Source organism: Cyprinodon tularosa, unplaced genomic scaffold (assembly GCF_016077235.1).
Source record: "Cyprinodon tularosa strain WSP-4 unplaced genomic scaffold, ASM1607723v1 ctg461, whole genome shotgun sequence".
In the NCBI taxonomy this organism is placed as follows: Eukaryota; Metazoa; Chordata; class Actinopteri; order Cyprinodontiformes; family Cyprinodontidae; genus Cyprinodon; species Cyprinodon tularosa.
In genome coordinates this window covers 970,916-987,608 of record NW_024039187.1, presented here as the reverse complement: position 1 = coordinate 987,608, position 16,693 = coordinate 970,916, and the positions used below count along the sequence as shown (strand labels likewise).

The following is a 16,693-nucleotide window of genomic DNA, read 5'->3' as shown; positions in this document are numbered from 1 at the left end:
GTTGCCTTCACGGATCCTAAGGAGATGATAAGCGTTTCTTAAATCCAGTTTAGAAAACACAGTAGCTCCCTGTACGGGCTCAAAAGCAGAGGCAAGGAGAGGCAGTGGGTATTTGTTTTTAATAGTGATCTGATTCAAACCTCGATAGTCGATACAAGGTCTCAGGGAACCATCCTTCTTCCCCACGAAGAAGAATCCGGCGCCCAATGGAGAGGATGAAGGGCGAATTATTCCAGCAGCTAATGATTCGTTGATGTATTTTTCCATTGTTTCTCTCTCGGGCTTGGAAATATTATACAATCTGCTGCTAGGTAAAGGAGCACCAGGTAAAAGTTCAATGGCGCAATCGTATGGTCTGTGTGGAGGTAGGGACGTCGCACTGACCTTACTGAAGACAGGGGCTAGGTCATGGTACTCAGAAGGAACTGAAGAAAGGTCAGGAGAGTCCATCTCCCCCCCACCTCTAGGAGACCCTACCAAGGGGGCAGCACAACGCAGGCATGTCTCATGGCAAGAGATGGACCATGATTCCAGGTGACGTTCAGTCCAGTTAATGTGAGGATTATGCTTCTCCAACCATTCGAAACCGAGCACCAGCGGGGAACATGCAGATGGAAAAAAAAAATGTTATAGTCTCTCGGTGGTTACCTGACAGAAGTAGCTCGAGGGGCTGAGTTTGGTGGGTAACTTGATGGAGTCTTTTCCCGTCAATAGCGGATACACAGAGAGGCTGAGACAGAGGAATGGTTTCAATTTGGAGTTGCTGGACGAGGTTTGAATCGATTAGATTACGTTCACAGCCTGAGTCGATGAATGCAGAGAAAGAGAGGCTCTGATTAGCACAGAAAAGCGTGGCAGGCAGTAACAGTCGAGGAGATTTCTTAGTATTTATTTGGCCCGCCAGACTCCTCAGATCCTCTGGCGGGCCCGGGCTTTTGATTTAGCCGGGCAGGAAGCGACGAAGTGTCCACTCTCACCACAGTGATAGAAAACGCCTTTGCCTCTCCTCTGGAGTGAGCCTGGTGTGTCCCACCTGCATGGGTTCGACATCCCTTTCGCCCGAATGAGAGGCCTGAACAGGCAACGGTAGAGACTGGGACTTAGGCCTCAGAAAGGGCGGCTGCTCTGTAGAGGAAGAACAAACAGTCACGTTATGTGAGGCAGAAGAAAGTGTACCTTGCTTCTTTGAACTGTTTCTGGCACGAATTCTATTATCCAATCTAATGGAGAGGCGAATTAAGTCTTCGAGGGTAGCAGGTTCGTCGAGGGTTGCGAGCTCATCTTTTATGTGCTCGTTTAATGCCATGAAAAAGGCTCCCTTTAAAGCGCTTTGGTTCCATCCGGAAGCTGCCGCTTTAACCCGGAAGTTAAAGCTACAGTGTGTAATAATTACAGGCATATAAATTCAGAAATTTAATATATTATACATAACTATGTTATTTATCATCACCTATGAGCTCAGCCTTTTAACCATAACATTTGCGTTGCCTTAGAATTCGTTATTTATAATTACATAGGAGCGGGTCTCGCAGCCATGGAGGCTGACATCTTTGCGCTACGGCAGCGCAGAGGCAACAAACTAGCGATTGCGAGATCTCCCATGACGCTCGAAAATAACTACGGCAAGTTGAGAGAGATGAACTGAGACGGTACTGAACAGTAGATGGCAGTATTATGCCTGAGAAGCGTTTAGTCTGCCTGAAACCAAAGAAGAAGAAGAAGCAGGTATACTGCGCCTCGGTAACAAGAAAGGTAAACAAGGCGGCAGGCGTGAGTGACTTTGCAAACTGTTTGGCACTGTGTGGCCAAACATCAGACGAATGGAGGATCATGCCTACTCTGTATCACAACGAAAAGCGGCGGACACCGAACCCCCGTCATCTAAGAAGCGGAAACACGACGAGAATAAACGCAAGAGTGACAAGAAACGACAAAAAACACGGATCAACATTGGCACGGCATTTACACGATGGAAGTCACTGATGGAGGAAAAAGGTTTTCAAAGTGACGCTCAAGTTGCCAGTTTTCTCTTGGACAGGTAATTAATCCTACACACACAATTGTCTAATATCACTGCAGTTTTTGGAGTACAGGATGCTCAGACCTGTCTAAAACAATAACATGCTGCGTGATGATGCTGTTACTCTCCAGTATACTTATTCAGCAACGTCCCTGACGTTTCACAGGTAAGGATTCAGTAATTTTCTGTAAAATAATTTTCTGGATATATACCTCGGTTACTTCTCTCCGGCTCCTTTGGAGATCTTCAAGCCTTTCCTCCTCTGCTCTCACCCCGCTGGCTCCCCTCTCTCGCCTGGCCCCAGCTGCACGCTCACCCCGGCCTCTCTGCCCTCTTCCTTTCCCTCTTCCTTGCCTTGTAACCCCCGTGCCACAAACAAGACTTGGACTCTGTAAACGGGGAATATATATTCTTCCAGCGAACACAATCTCGCTGTTAAACTAATGACTACAATTACTTCGTCTGTTTATATCACCATGCAAAGCAGCTCACCAAAACGTCACAACGACGTAGAAAAAATAACGGGTATATTTATTATCTTAAGTCTACATGAAATCTATACCCTACACAGACTAATGAAATACTATCTGTAAAATTATCTATGTAAACAAACCTCATCACTTGAGAAGGTAGGTGATGCGGAGGTCGTGGAAGACATTTTGTCCCGTAACGCTCGCCGTACTGTTGGGGGGGAGAAGCGGTGGGGGGGAGACGTTCATGTTGCTGCAGTCTGCAGTCTGACCGCTAGATGTCGCTGAAAATTACACACTGTAGCTTTAATGGAAAATTCAGCCACCGAAGAGTTTCCCTGTTTTAGGTTGAAAAGAGCTCTAGAATCAATAGTTTGGTCAGTTTCTTGGTTGAATACCTGGGTAAATTCAGAGATGAAATCAGAGTAGTAGCAGTTTAAGCTATCGTCAGCTGCAAATCTTGCCTGAGCCCATTCCAAGGCTCTTCCTGTTAACTGCGAGAGAATGAAAGTTATCTTCTTGTGATCCGTGGAAAAACAGCCAGGAGAGTTCTGAAAAATCAACCGACATTGAAATAAAAATCCTTTGCAATCTTTCATGTTACCAAAAAATCTTTCTGGGAGACTAGGACGGAACTCTGATGACGTCACTGCAGGTGACCTCGGAGGAGGGACTGGACCCGGAAATGGTTGTTGTACCGATGCAGCATTAGCGCTGTTCACGTAGTTAGCATAGCTTTGAATAGCTTGATTTTGTCTTTCTATGTGGGTGTTTAACTCACGTAGAGCCAGGCCGTGTCCATGGATTTGGGCAGCCTGTTCCTCTAGTCGACGGATGTAGTGATCTGCTGGGCCTTGAGTTTGGCCGCAGTGTTCTGTCATGATGGGTTCACTAAAAGCGACCCAAGAATGCAGAACACCACTGACGGACACAAGGATGAAAGTTTAACAGTTTATTTATGCACAAGCACACAGTATACACTGGTTCAGGTTCGGGGCCTGGATTCTGGTTCACCGGAGTCTGCGTGAGAGACAGTTCAGTTAGCGTTGCCAACAGAGGTTTGATTTCCTGAAGTTTACTGATTGTACCTTGAGGGTTCTTGAGGTTAGCTTTGGGAGAGTTTCTGTTGGTTCTGGAGATGAGTTCATCAGCAGAGTCCGTTTGCTGCTTCAGCGTCTCACGTCTTATTTGAACAGACCTTGGCTTTGGGTTTCCCAGCTCTAGTCAAGAGCTGCTTGGAGGTTCACTGTGAATCTTCAGGTTTGGGTCTGATCCACGGATCCACGGCGGACTCTGCTGGAGAAAGGTGGAATTTCTCCAGCTCCCAACAATATATGTGTATGTGTATATATATATATATATATATATATATATATATGTATGTGTATATATATGTATGTGTATATATATATATATGTATGTGTATATATATATATATGTGTATGTGTATATATATATATATATGTGTATATATATATATATATGTGTATGTGTATATATATATATATATGTGTATGTGTATATATGTATGTGTATGTGTATATATGTATGTGTATGTGTATATGTATGTATGTATGTATGTGTATGTGTGTATATGTATGTATGTATGTGTATGTGTGTATATGTATGTGTATGTGTGTATATGTATGTGTATGTGTATGTATATGTATGTATGTGTATGTATATGTATGTATGTATGTGTATGTGTATGTATATATGTATGTATGTGTATGTATATATGTATGTATGTGTATGTATATACATATGTATATATATAAATATGTGTATATGTATATATATATATGTATATATATACATAGGTATGTATATATATATACACATACGTATGTATATATATATACACATACGTATGTATGTGTTTTCTGTTCTTAGCTGAAAGGAGTGGCACCCGGTGTGGTCTTCTGTTCGACGTACTGTGCGTTCAGAGATGCTCTTCTGCCCACCTTGGTTGTAACGGGTGGTTATTTGAGTCACTGTTGCCCTTCTATCAGCTCGAACCAGTCTGGCCATTCTCCTCTGACCTCTGGCATCAACAAGGCATTTCCGCCCACAGAACTGCCGCTCACTGGATGTTTTTTCTTTTTCGGACCATTCTCTGTAAACCCTAGAGATGGTTGTGCGTGAAAATCCCAGTAGATCAGCAGTTTCTGAAATACTCAGACCAGCCCTTCTGGCACCAACAATCATGCCACGTTCAAATCACCTATCTTCCCCATACTGATGCTCGGTTTGAACTGCAGGAGATTGTCTTGACCATGTCTACATGCCTAAATGCACTGAGTTGCAGCCATGTGATTGGCTGCTTAGAAATTAAGTGTTAACGAGCAGTTGGACAGGTGTATCTGATGAGTCTCGATTTCTGCTGCGACATTCGGATGGTAGGGTCAGAATTTGGCGTCTACAACATGAAAGCATGGATCCATCCTGCCTTGTATCAACGGTTCAGGCTGGTGGTGGTGGTGTCATGGTGTGGGGAATATTTTCTTGGCACTCTTTGGGCCCCTTGGTACCAATTGAGCATCGTTGCAACGCCACAGCCTACCTGAGTATTGTTGCTGACCATGTCCATCCCTTTATGACCACAATGTACCCAACTTCTGATGGCTACTTTCAGCAGGATAATGCGCCATGTCACAAAGCTGGAATCATCTCAGACTGGTTTCTTGAACATGACAATGAGTTCACTGTACTCAAATGGCCTCCACAGTCACCAGATCTCAATCCAATAGAGCATCTTTGGGATGCGGTGGAACGGGAGATTTGCATCATGGATGTGCAGCCAACAAATCTGCGGCAACTGTGTGATGCCATCATGTCAATATGGACCAAACTCCCTGAGGAATGCTTCCAGCACCTTGTTGAATCTATGCCACCAAGAATTGAGGCAGTTCCGAAGGCAAAAGGGGGTCCAACCCGTTACTAGCATGGGGTACCTAATAAAGTGGCCGGTGAGTGTATATATATATATATATATATATATATATATATATATATATATGGGCCTCTTGCCCATAGACAGGCACAAGCACCCCTTGCAACCCCACTTGGGATTAAGCGTGCCAGAATGGATGGATGGATGTGTTATTTTACCCAAACTTATAGTTAATTTATCCATTGGCTTCACCAATTTAGTAATTTAGATAACGGCTTTCAGCAGAGTTATTAATCACCAACCAAAGGAGGGTGGATCTAATCTAGGTGATAAATCTTTCACTGAATGACCCAAGGTTAAAATACAGCTGTACTGTTATTAAATAATAATCCTTATTACAGTATTATTATATCTAATTACTACGCTGACACTAAACACTACTGATGATGGGGTTTATATTTACTCCTCTGTGTGCTTCACTGTTTTCTGTCAGGTTAACAAGCAGCAGCTGCAGACAGTCAAGGAGCGCTTCCTGGCCTTTCTCAACGGTGAAACTCAGATTGTCGCTGATGAAGCTTTCTGCAATGCTGTGAGGAGCTACTATGAGGTGAGGACACATTACAATGCCTCCATAAAAGATATAGAAACACATCAGGAGCCAATTGTTAAATTTTTCCTCTGTAACATTGTGGGTATTTGTAGTCACAAGAACCAGTTTTAGTAGAACTCTAATCCAAAGAAACAATCCAATGGTGTCCCATTCTGACCTTCATCCATACAATAAAGATTCAACTTTTGTTTAGTATACCATGTTTTGCTTCCTTAGATTAATAAACCTTCTACTAAGAAAGCAGCAACTTTCAATGATGGATTTATATTTTATGTTGATATTTGTTGAAATAAATGAACTGAGTACCTGTTAAAGCTTTAAAAGTCAGTCCCACAGTCCTCAGCTCTTCTCTGGATGGACTCTGATTGGATGATTGCTGTAAAAATAACAGCATATTTGTGTTTATGTGAGCTCAGTGTTTTAATCAGAAAAAATCTGGGATCAAACTTTGTCTTTTTAGCCTTTGTTTAGCATTTATCTTTGGCAAAGGTCCTTCGTCTTTTCTCTTTTTTCTGTCTCTGTTTGTTTGAGGCTTTTCTACCTTGTTTTTACACAATGCATCAATGCCAGTCCCGTGGTCGGGGAGCCAGTCCTGGGGTCAGGAAGCCAGGGCTGGTGGTCGGGGAGCTAGTCCTGGGGTCAGGGAGCTAGGGCTGGTGGTCAGGGAGCCAGTCCTGGGGTCAGGGAGCTACGGCTGGTGGTCAGGGAGCCAGTCCTGGGGTCGAGGAGCCAGGGCTGGTGTTCAGGGAGCCAGTCTTGAGGTTGGGGAGTCAGGGCTGGTGGTCAGGAAGCCAGGGCTGGTTGACTGGGAGCCAGTCCTGGGGTCAGGGAGTCAGGGCTGGTGGTCGGGGGGTTCGGGCTGGTGGTCGGGGGGTTCGGGCTGGTGGTCAGGGAGTTCAGGCTTGTGGTCGGGGTGTCAGGGCTGGTGGTCGGGGTGTCAGGGCTGGTGGTCGGGGACTCAGGGCTGGTGGTCCGGAAGCCAGGGCTGGTGGTCCGGGAGCCAGGGCTGGGGGTCGGGGAGCCAGGGCTGGTGGTCGGGGAGCCAGGGCTGGTGGTCGGGGAGCCAGGGCTGAGGTCGGGGAGCCAGGGCTGGTGTTTGGGTTCCTCTTTGCCAGGCCTCAGGTTCCACTCATTCAGCCATGGATTGTCTATAAGAAATACCTTTAATCATAAAGGTAATAATTAGCATACTTTGCACCAGGCAGAGTTGGGAGATGTCACCAGGTCATCTCCATGTCATGTATTTGTTCTGCCTATCCACTGAACCAGGCGAGTCAAATCCTCACAAATTAATTCACTGTGCAGATTGGACTCACCTGATTCAGTGGATGGGCAGAATACCTACATGACATGGAGATGACCTGGTGACTCAACATCTCCCAATTTGTCCTGCTTGATTGATTTCTGTAGTCATATCTTCTGTTACTTAGCCCATGTATTGGACAATTGGGTTAAGAGAGAGGTAGACGTCCAAAAATCACCACCTCTTGGTGTGTTTGATACGGTGGAAGAGGAGACAGACTCGGCAGGCAAAAGCCGGTAGTCAGGTTTTTGTAGGGAACAACTTGCAGAGCCCTCGGTCAGGGATGTATTGAACTCCCACCTTCAGGAGAGCCTTTCTCGGAGGAGGAGAGGAGACTAGGGACATGGAGACTGAGTGGACCATGTTCTTCTCTGCTTGTGTTGATGCGGTTGCCCGTAGTTATGGCTGTAACGTCTGTGGTGCCTGCTGAAAGTGGAACCACTGATGGTTGATACCAGCAGTAAGAGATGCCTTCAATATGTTGTATCAATATACGACCAGCTACAATATTACAATACAAAACACAGTATTACAAATGACAAAAAAATCACAAAATACATAATCACAAAATTACAATACTGCAGCTTTAATCACTGCTGCACTTTATGAAATGGAAATGTTCATTTCACTGCTAAGCTGCTGCTCATTTACTGTCTGAAAGATGCAAAACTTTTTTTTTGTATACACTCTGTATATACAAAAGGAAAATAAAAGTTGTCCAAATTCATATGGGTTGGCTTGTGGGGCTCCTAAGGCAGAAAACAAGTACTTAGAGGCAAGGTGTTCCAATGCCCAGGCAGTTGCAGAAGGAGAAACCTGGGCCTGGGATTAGCTGGGAGAGACCATGGAGACTAGGGGTGGAACGGTTCACAAAATCCACGGTTCGGTTTGATTCACGGTTTTGTGGTCACGGTTTTCAGTTTGGTTCGATTCGGTATTTGTTGATTGTTACACCGAAATCCCATAAAAATGTATGAAATTAATGAAAAAATCCCCCCCAAAATAATGGATTGTAATTATTTTAAATGATCCGCGGAAACCCTGGATCATTTCCGTATGTTTTGCTGCTTTGAACCGAACCGAGACAGTTGAACCGAACGGTTCGGACGGTTTTCATAAATCGTCCCATCCCTAATGGAGTCTAGATACCAGTCAGCCTCCAACCGTCCAGCACCTCTTGTGGTGGCCAGGAACAATTTCCCTGGACTGGGAGACAAAGACAGAAGTAATAATACATTTTCCATCAATCTCAAAGTGACATTTTATGACCCTAGCCCCAATATCAAATGGTGTTTAGGGCTGAGTTTCATGTTTTCAGTTTAATTGGTCATTGTGCAAATTTTGTTAGAACTGGTGTCCAGACATCCTCTGCATCTACAATAAAGTTGACTCTACCATTCAAGATATGTTTTAAAATGAATTAATCCCTGAAGGGATATTGGAAAAGATGTTGCGGTCACTTTGAGATTTTATGGAAGGAGTGGTTCTTCTTCACAAGAACAGGTAAACGAAAGTGTTCCAACTACAGGGGCTCACAATTCCTAGCCTCCCAGGAAGGAAGGCTGGGATGCTGGGGGGGGGAGTTGGACTGATTGTCAATCGTTGGCTTCAGGAGGAAAACTGTGTTAGTTTCATTACGGCTCTAAACACTGAACCAGCTCTATAACCTCTGCAGGATGCTCAAGGTTTAAGGGAATTTGCCCAAACAGTGCACCTGTGCTAGATCTAGAGAAGGTTGTCATGGAGCCCTGTGCTCCAGGAGTATAGACATGGTGGCAAGGAATGTCCTATAGAGAAAAGGCCCAAGGAGCGACTCGGAACGTGTTAGAGGGACGATTTCTCAGCAGATCTTGTAATGCCTTGAGCTTTTCCGAGAGCAGCTTGAGGAGGTATCTGGGAAGAAGGAACTTTGTGACCCAGTCCCAGATAAGCCAACAGCAACAAGTATTCTGGATGAAACCATGTGGTGAGATGGGGGCTGTCCTGATGTAGCTTTTCTATTACAATACAGCAGCTTTGAGTATCGACTAGGGGTGGAACGGTTCACAAAATCCACGGTTCGGTTCGCTTCACGGTTTCGTGGTCACGGTTTTCGGTTTGGTTCGATTCGGTATATGTTGATTGTTACACCGAAATCCCATAAAAATGTATGAAATTAATGAAAAAATACCCCCAAAAATAATGGATTGTAATTATTTTAAATGATCCGCGGAAACCCTGGATCATTTCCGTATGTTTTGCTGCTTTGAATTTAATCATCTCGCTCATGCTCTCTACCATCTCCAAGGGACTCAGAGCAGAGCGGACGGGAGCCACAGTGGAGGCTGTATGCTTTGCTTTGAGCAGCCGGTCTGGAGCGCAGCGGGGCGGAGCGCTGACGGAGTATGAGGGATTTCAGGGTTAGCATGACATGTTGGTCATGTTGCTGTTAGCATAAACAAAACGTGTTGCACAATGCTTGCACACTGTTGCACTTTTATCCACAACTTTTTTTCCGCCGTCATCGTAGGTCACTCTAAATGCAAAGCGGTCCCATACAGCAGACCTATAAAGTGCTGCTGGCGCGTCTTCCAACTCCTGTTCTTTCCCACTCGCCATACCCACACAATTCTCCACAACAACTGATTTTTTTCCCTGATACACCCGGCTAAGCTGCTTCGCTTCTTCTTCTTCTTCTTCTTGTTTACTACTGGTGGTTGGCTTTGGTTGCAGTACCGCCACCTTCTGCTCTGGAGTGTAAACGCTTCGCCTATGAGAAAAAGGAGCAGTGCATGAACCGAACGAAACACACGCGAATCGAACCGAGACAGTCGAACCGAACGGTTCGGACGGTTTTAATAAATCGTCCCATCCCTAGTATCGACCAATGATAACTAGATACAACATAAGCATGAATCACACATAGTCGATTTTATAGTGTTGGATGTTAGAGGTTTGATCAAACGATCTAATCCAAGCAGAGAACAAAAAACTACAACAGGCACAAGAAAAACTAACCACAGTGTTTCTGTCTGCATTTTTAGGCCCCTGTCACACCTTGATGATTTAGCCAGCGTATTCCTCACGTCCCAGAATCTCCTAAAACGCTGGCCTACACTGAACTTTCTGTGGATTCTTTTTATTCTAGGCTCATAGAGTATTCATAACGAGTCCAGAACTTCTGTCCAATGACAGTCTAACTTATACATATGCATGGCAGCATAAAAAAGAGGAAGAAATAAAAAGTGAATAAAAATAAAATAATTTTGGTGGCAACAGATTTGAGCGTGATGTCTGCTAGGAAGTTTGTTGGTGGTGGGCGTGAACGCAGGGAGGATCCATCACACTCACCTTCTGGCTCACCCTATGATGGAGATGAAGTATGGAGGAAAAGTTACTCATACGTTTAGGGGTAAGCTAGACGCAATGACTTATAAGCAGTGTTGGGCAGGTTACTTTAGTTACTTCTCCAAAAAAGTAATTGAGTTAGTAACTGAGTTACTCCACAATAAAAGTAACTAGTTACTAGTAATACTAACTATTGCGTTACTTTTGCTTTTCTCGCCCCCGTAACCCTCACCACCCAGCCCCCACCTTCTCGCCGTGTGTTTCCAAAGCCAGCTGAATAGAGTGGACGCCAAAGACAAGAACCTGCAGAGAGTTTTGCATTTATTGCAACTCAACGTAAATGACATCATGGGGGGAATGCTATCTGACGGGCCTATAAACCCCGTCAGATAGCATTCCCCTTGCTTAACATGGGGGGAATGGTATCTGACGCGTTGTAAATATCATCAGGCTGCATTACCTCTACCAATGGGTGTGAAGTTTTTTAACAGGGCTATCTATCCATCCATCTATCCATTCATTATTCGCCTGTGGCGCATGCACGCCTTTAGCGAGCATGCGCTTTTGCTGTCGCTTGCGCGGTGAATACAGCCTGTGCTGTGCGGAGATGCAGGGAAACCGTATCTGATGGGGAAACGCAGCTCCACGTAACAGCGGTATTTCCATGTGGAAAACGCTGTTTTGCTGCTGGAGTCCTCCTCACTCTCCATCTCTGTGTGTGCTGTACATTAACACCCGTAACAGCCAATCTCATCCTCCCCTCTCTCATGACAAGGCGTGCACGAGTCCTATCATGAAAAAAGGGTTCATTGTGCGACCTGAGTAACGTGCAGTAACGAGGTGTCGGCAATGGTAACTGTGTTATAGTTACAGTAAGAGTAATAGTTTTGATTACTCTTTACTAAAAAAAAGGTAACAGCGTTAGTAACGCTGTTACTCCCATCACTGCTTATAAGTAATTTACTTAACGCGGGCATATGGTGGGAAATTTTGAGCATGCTGAAAACTTCTCGACATACCCGCTGTACTATGTTGACGTGTTTCAGCATGTTTCATCGTGCTTCAGCGTAGCCATAACTTATGCAGCCTAAACCAGGTTTTTTTCTAGATATGTTTGTACGTCAGGGATACACTGGTCTAAATCGTCAAAGTGTGACTGGGGCTTTATATTGGAGATGTTGGATGCAGGTCGATTCATCTGATGCTTTTTTTTTGGCTGATATTGGATCAATTTCCAATATTGATTAATTAATTTCCTCTGCAGTTTCATAGACAGCTGATCTAGACTCTATATGGTTATGATTATACAACATATTATTCAGAACCCTGCAGCTCTAACCTAGATTTGTTTTTTTGGAAGGGTATTTGGCAGATATCTTCAAAGTCATCAGTTAGTTTGATCTGTTTAATAATATGCTTTAGATTTGTTAAAGTTTCCTGATTAGTTGATGGTTAAAGCCCTTTGAACTGAACCAGAGTTGTAGTTGATGGTACCAAAGGATGGATGTAGCTGAACTGTTGACAGCAGCAGCAGGAGCGCATCAGATGAGTTTGATTCACTCTGTTTTTTTAAGCTCATCTGATCTTTCAAATGTGTCTGATTAAACTAAGTTTTTAGACTATTTATCAAACTAGCTGCAATAAGACAGAATAAGTTCCCTGTTTCATCTTTCTGGTTCCATTCTTTAGGTGAACCTTTACTTTAGCAGAGACAGATGGCAGCCTGCAGACACTGTTCTCTGTTTCTGTGTTAATAATTTAGAGACATTTAAGGCCTCAATTAATTTGAACAGCAGGGAGGGAGGAAGTCTCCTGCAGATCAGTTTATTAGTAATAATTGCTGACATTTAAGCTGCTCTGCAGAAAGGAAAGAACATGTAGAACCAGGAGAGCAGCAGGCTAAAGACTGATACAACAGAGCAAGGTTGGCTTTTATACAAAGAGCGATTAATGGACTAATGAAAGCCAATCATGCTTTAATGCTTCTCCTTTCAGTTTTCCTCTCCTTTTCCGTGCCATAAAGTAAGGAGATAGAAAGAAAATTAAGATTAAGACATGTAGACGCAATTCTCGGTACCACTCATTTAACACCCCGCAATCAACAGAAGTAATAATAAAATAAGAATAAGAATTTTAAAAATGGAGGTCAGGGCCCCTAGGGGCCCCTTCAGCCCAATGATTTCCTCTCAGCTCTTCTCGGTTCTTTGTGTTTTGGCTCCTGATCCTGTTGCAGACCCATGAGCTGCTGCTGATACCAAGCTTTCACACTGCAGCACATTTCTCTCTACCATCCCTGATAGTCTGGAGATTTCAATGGAGCCTGCAGAGATTCAGATGAAGCAAAGCAGCCCACAGCATAACACAGCCTCCTCCATATTTAACACTAGGGACTGTGTTAGTTTCCTGTCCTCCTTGGTCATCTTCCAATAAGTCCACTTCAGCTTAAACAGCAACGGATGAAGCTTGAAGTTCACCTTTAAAACCCTCCTGCCATCTTCCAGCAGTGACGTCACGGTGCGGTAAGCCTAGCGCCATTCTCCCCGCTTTACAAGCAGAATCAATGGGAACTACTAGACACATCTGCAATCAACAACAATTATTGAAGATTTCCAGAGGACTTCACCATTGAAATTCACCAGAGCTATAGTGAAACTGACAATGCCCACGTGCATGGCAGCTGGATGTTGGAATACATCGGGTAAAAGTGAAAGAAAAGAGTTATTCCACCTTTCTGATTCCTGATCCTCCACGGACGGGTTGGTCGTTGGATCGCCAACTTGAAGAGGGAGGATTTGCCATCGAACTTCTGTCCAGAGAAAAAACACGTAATATGTAGCCAACATTTGGAAGAAGAATGTTTTCAAGATGAGTTGGATAATAGCGCGTTGTGACAAACACCAGATACAGCACTGGGACTTGATCAACAGCCGATACCGCACCGTGACGTCACAAACCAGTAGGTGGCAGTTAAAAAGACATATTTATTGAACAGGATGGAATAATTTCATATTTAAAGTACTTTCAGAAGTTTTGAGAAATTCTGAATACGACCAGACTTTTCCTTAAAATCAATAGGAAAATTATAACAAAATTCTGCCAACTAGTTGATTAGATTAGGTGACTCGAGGCCAAACGGATATAAACTCAAGCAACAACACTTTACAGCATGTTTACATTCAAAACACTATCTTTAAACCGGCCTATAGGAGGACTCTGCTTACCTTCATACAGACCGATATGTGGAAGTTCCTCTATATCTTTATGTTCAGCTGCTCATCAGGCTTACTGCACAACTTTATCCATCTGATACGATCTTTATATGATGCATATCAGAACTGAATCTCCCCCACTGACCACATTAAACCTTTTTTTTATTATTTTCCCTAAATCCCTTTGATCACATTGGGCCTCATGCAACAATAGTTTCTAATTGTCGTTGTAAATTTCTCGTCTTTTTTCCCCATAATGGGCCCCTACCAGATTCAACAAACGTTCAGGAATTGATCCTAAACTATCCAGATGCTGTCCACCTGTGTGGAAGTGAGAAATCAGCATAATAACCGCCCCAATGATGCCATATAAGGCTATGACTGTCAGAAGGCGGTCACTGATTTACGGTTCGAAGATTGAAAAGCTGCTGAGTGAGAGCTGACCTGCACAATTAAAGGAGCAGTAAAACCAAGTGCGGAAATAAAGAAAGAGAGGATCAACATCTGCTGTAAATATTAATCAGTTCCCCGTCAACCATCAGGAAAACATTCTGTTAGATCTCCTTTTACTTCCCACCCACACCTTGTACCGTCCATCTCCAGACCACGACTGTCGTCCCTTCGTCCACGCTCCATATCTCTCACCCTGAATCCCACATCCTCCATCACCACCCCGCCCCGCTCCAGACTGCCGGAGCAAAGCAAAGACTTCAGCCTCCGCTGTTCCTCCCATCCTGCTCCGCTCCGACTTCCCTGGATTATTCCCTGGATTATTATTATTAAACTCATAGGAGCAAAACATGCAAAACTAAACGCTTAATTTATTATCACACTTTAAAACAAATCCCCATCAGCATCCAGCAGATGTTCAATTTCTGCTCAAATATTTTCTTTTTGTTGTGGATTTTGGTAAAATTGATAACTAGGATCATCCATGGTTTGGATGAACTCTGTTTGTTCTCGGCTTCTAAACTCAGCATCTCTTCATCCAGGCCTAAGAGAAGTCCTGAGATGCGTTCTAGAAGCTGTTGTGACTGGATTTGATTAAGCTTTTAAGCCTCTCTCTATAAAATAAATATTTGCATTGAGATGAACAATCTGCCTCCTGGTCTGTTGAAGAACCTACAATTTGCATCCAATCATTTAGTTAAAGGTCTTAGTTTTTGGGAATTTATAAAAAATGATGCTCTAATTTCTAGTTAACTATGTGTCGTTACCATATTTTGATTTGTTAAACTGGATCTTCTCGACATTCTATCTCCTCTTCGGTGGGATTGGAATTGCGGGTCTTCACCTGGCTGGACCGGAGCGGAGCTAAAAAATAGCCCTGTTCCACGTTTTGATCGAGAAGACGTAGGTGGACGGTGACGTTCGGAGGAGTAGCGGTGGATGTGGAACAGCTCTCATTTATTAACATGACAGACAAGTACTCCACAGTACGTACGTGAGCGGAGCGGAAATGAAGGATGTGCAATCTGGGGGTCAGACAGAAACATCCAGATGTGAACGGATGAATTCAGAGCCAAACATCCACATTTAGTGTGAGAACCAAGCCAAGGAGCTGCCATTGAGGGAAATGAAGGAGACTGAGCGTTAGAGCTGTCATGATTTATTTAAGGATCTGACCCAAAATGCAGAGAACCACTAAGAGAGCAAGGCAAATGTTTAAATGGGTTTATTGTGGTAAGGGTGAAGGAGTTGGATTCAGGAAACTCAGTGTACTCAGAGGGCTGGTGAATCGGAACTGGAAGGGAGGAGGGAAGTTCACTTAGTGTAGTACTTGTGGAGTTTAATCCCCTGCTCAGTGTGAGACTCAAACAATCCTTCCAGGGGAAGAAGGCCAAAAACATCCAGCTTGCAGGATGGCTTCCTGCCGAAAAGGCAAAGACAAAAACACAGTTAGAACTCTGTGAAACAAAGCCTCAGTTAGACTCGGCTAATCTCAGCATGGCTAGAGTACCCAAAACTGGCTAACACTCTGGCGTCGAGGTAGTGACAGTCCACTGCTTAAGTACTCCTCCCGATAATGATCCAACGAGAAGCAGGTGTGCAGGGAGGACCAACGAGGACATGGCCCCACCTGGTGGTGGAGGGAGAGACAAACGCAAACAACAGACCACACAAACTGGATTCCTGACAAGAGCAGTTTTGGTGAACAACCATCCATTTTCTGTTCCATATCTTATTTCTATAGTAGCTTTATCTCACATAAGCTACGTTCACACTGCAGGCCTTGATGCTCAATTCTGATTTTTTTGCGAAATCCGATTTTTTTACATTGTCGTTCATATATCCAAATATATGTGACTTGTATGTGATCTCCTGTGTGAACTGCAGTCATACAACGCAAGTGTCCCGCATGCGCAGCAGAGGACGCAATAATGTCACAGGCCAGCGTGCTCTTCTTTTTCCGGAAGTAAACATGGATGGTAGTGCCGGAGCGCATCTAGCAGTCTTTTCCAACAATAAAAACACAACCTTTACAATGTGTTTAAACATAAATACAACTGTCTGCATCACCGCTTCTGCGTAGCAAGAATCATAATAGTGACCTTTGTCGGGTATTAATGACGTTTAGGCCGAATGAATCCGACCTGGCCGTTCAGGCACAGGTCGGATTTGAAAAGATCAGATTCGTATCGGCTTCAGGACCACAGAGCCAAGTGGCCTGGGTCGCATTGGAAAGAATTGGATCTGTGTTGTTCAGACTGATATGAAAAGATCAGATCCAGGTCGCACATGGGCAAAAAAATGGGATTTGGGTCACTTCAGGCTGCAGTGTGAACGTAGCCATAGAGTCACTGACTGTTCTTTCTCTGGTCCAACCAATGAAACCAGAGGATCCCCACATGCCGGCTGCT

General features: G+C 44.0%; 1 protein-coding gene across 5 annotated transcripts in view; it reads left to right on the top strand.

The window, feature by feature from the left end:
• The window catches only part of cadps2 (Ca++-dependent secretion activator 2), a 165,606-nt gene that overhangs the window by 21,317 nt on the left and 127,596 nt on the right, over window positions 1–16,693 (top strand). For all 5 annotated transcript variants that reach the window (XM_038301129.1, XM_038301130.1, XM_038301128.1 and 2 more), the window contains exon 2: window positions 5,877–5,990. In XM_038301129.1, the coding sequence (XP_038157057.1) occupies window positions 5,877–5,990 (114 nt within the window). The remainder of the gene's footprint in view (window positions 1–5,876; window positions 5,991–16,693) is intronic.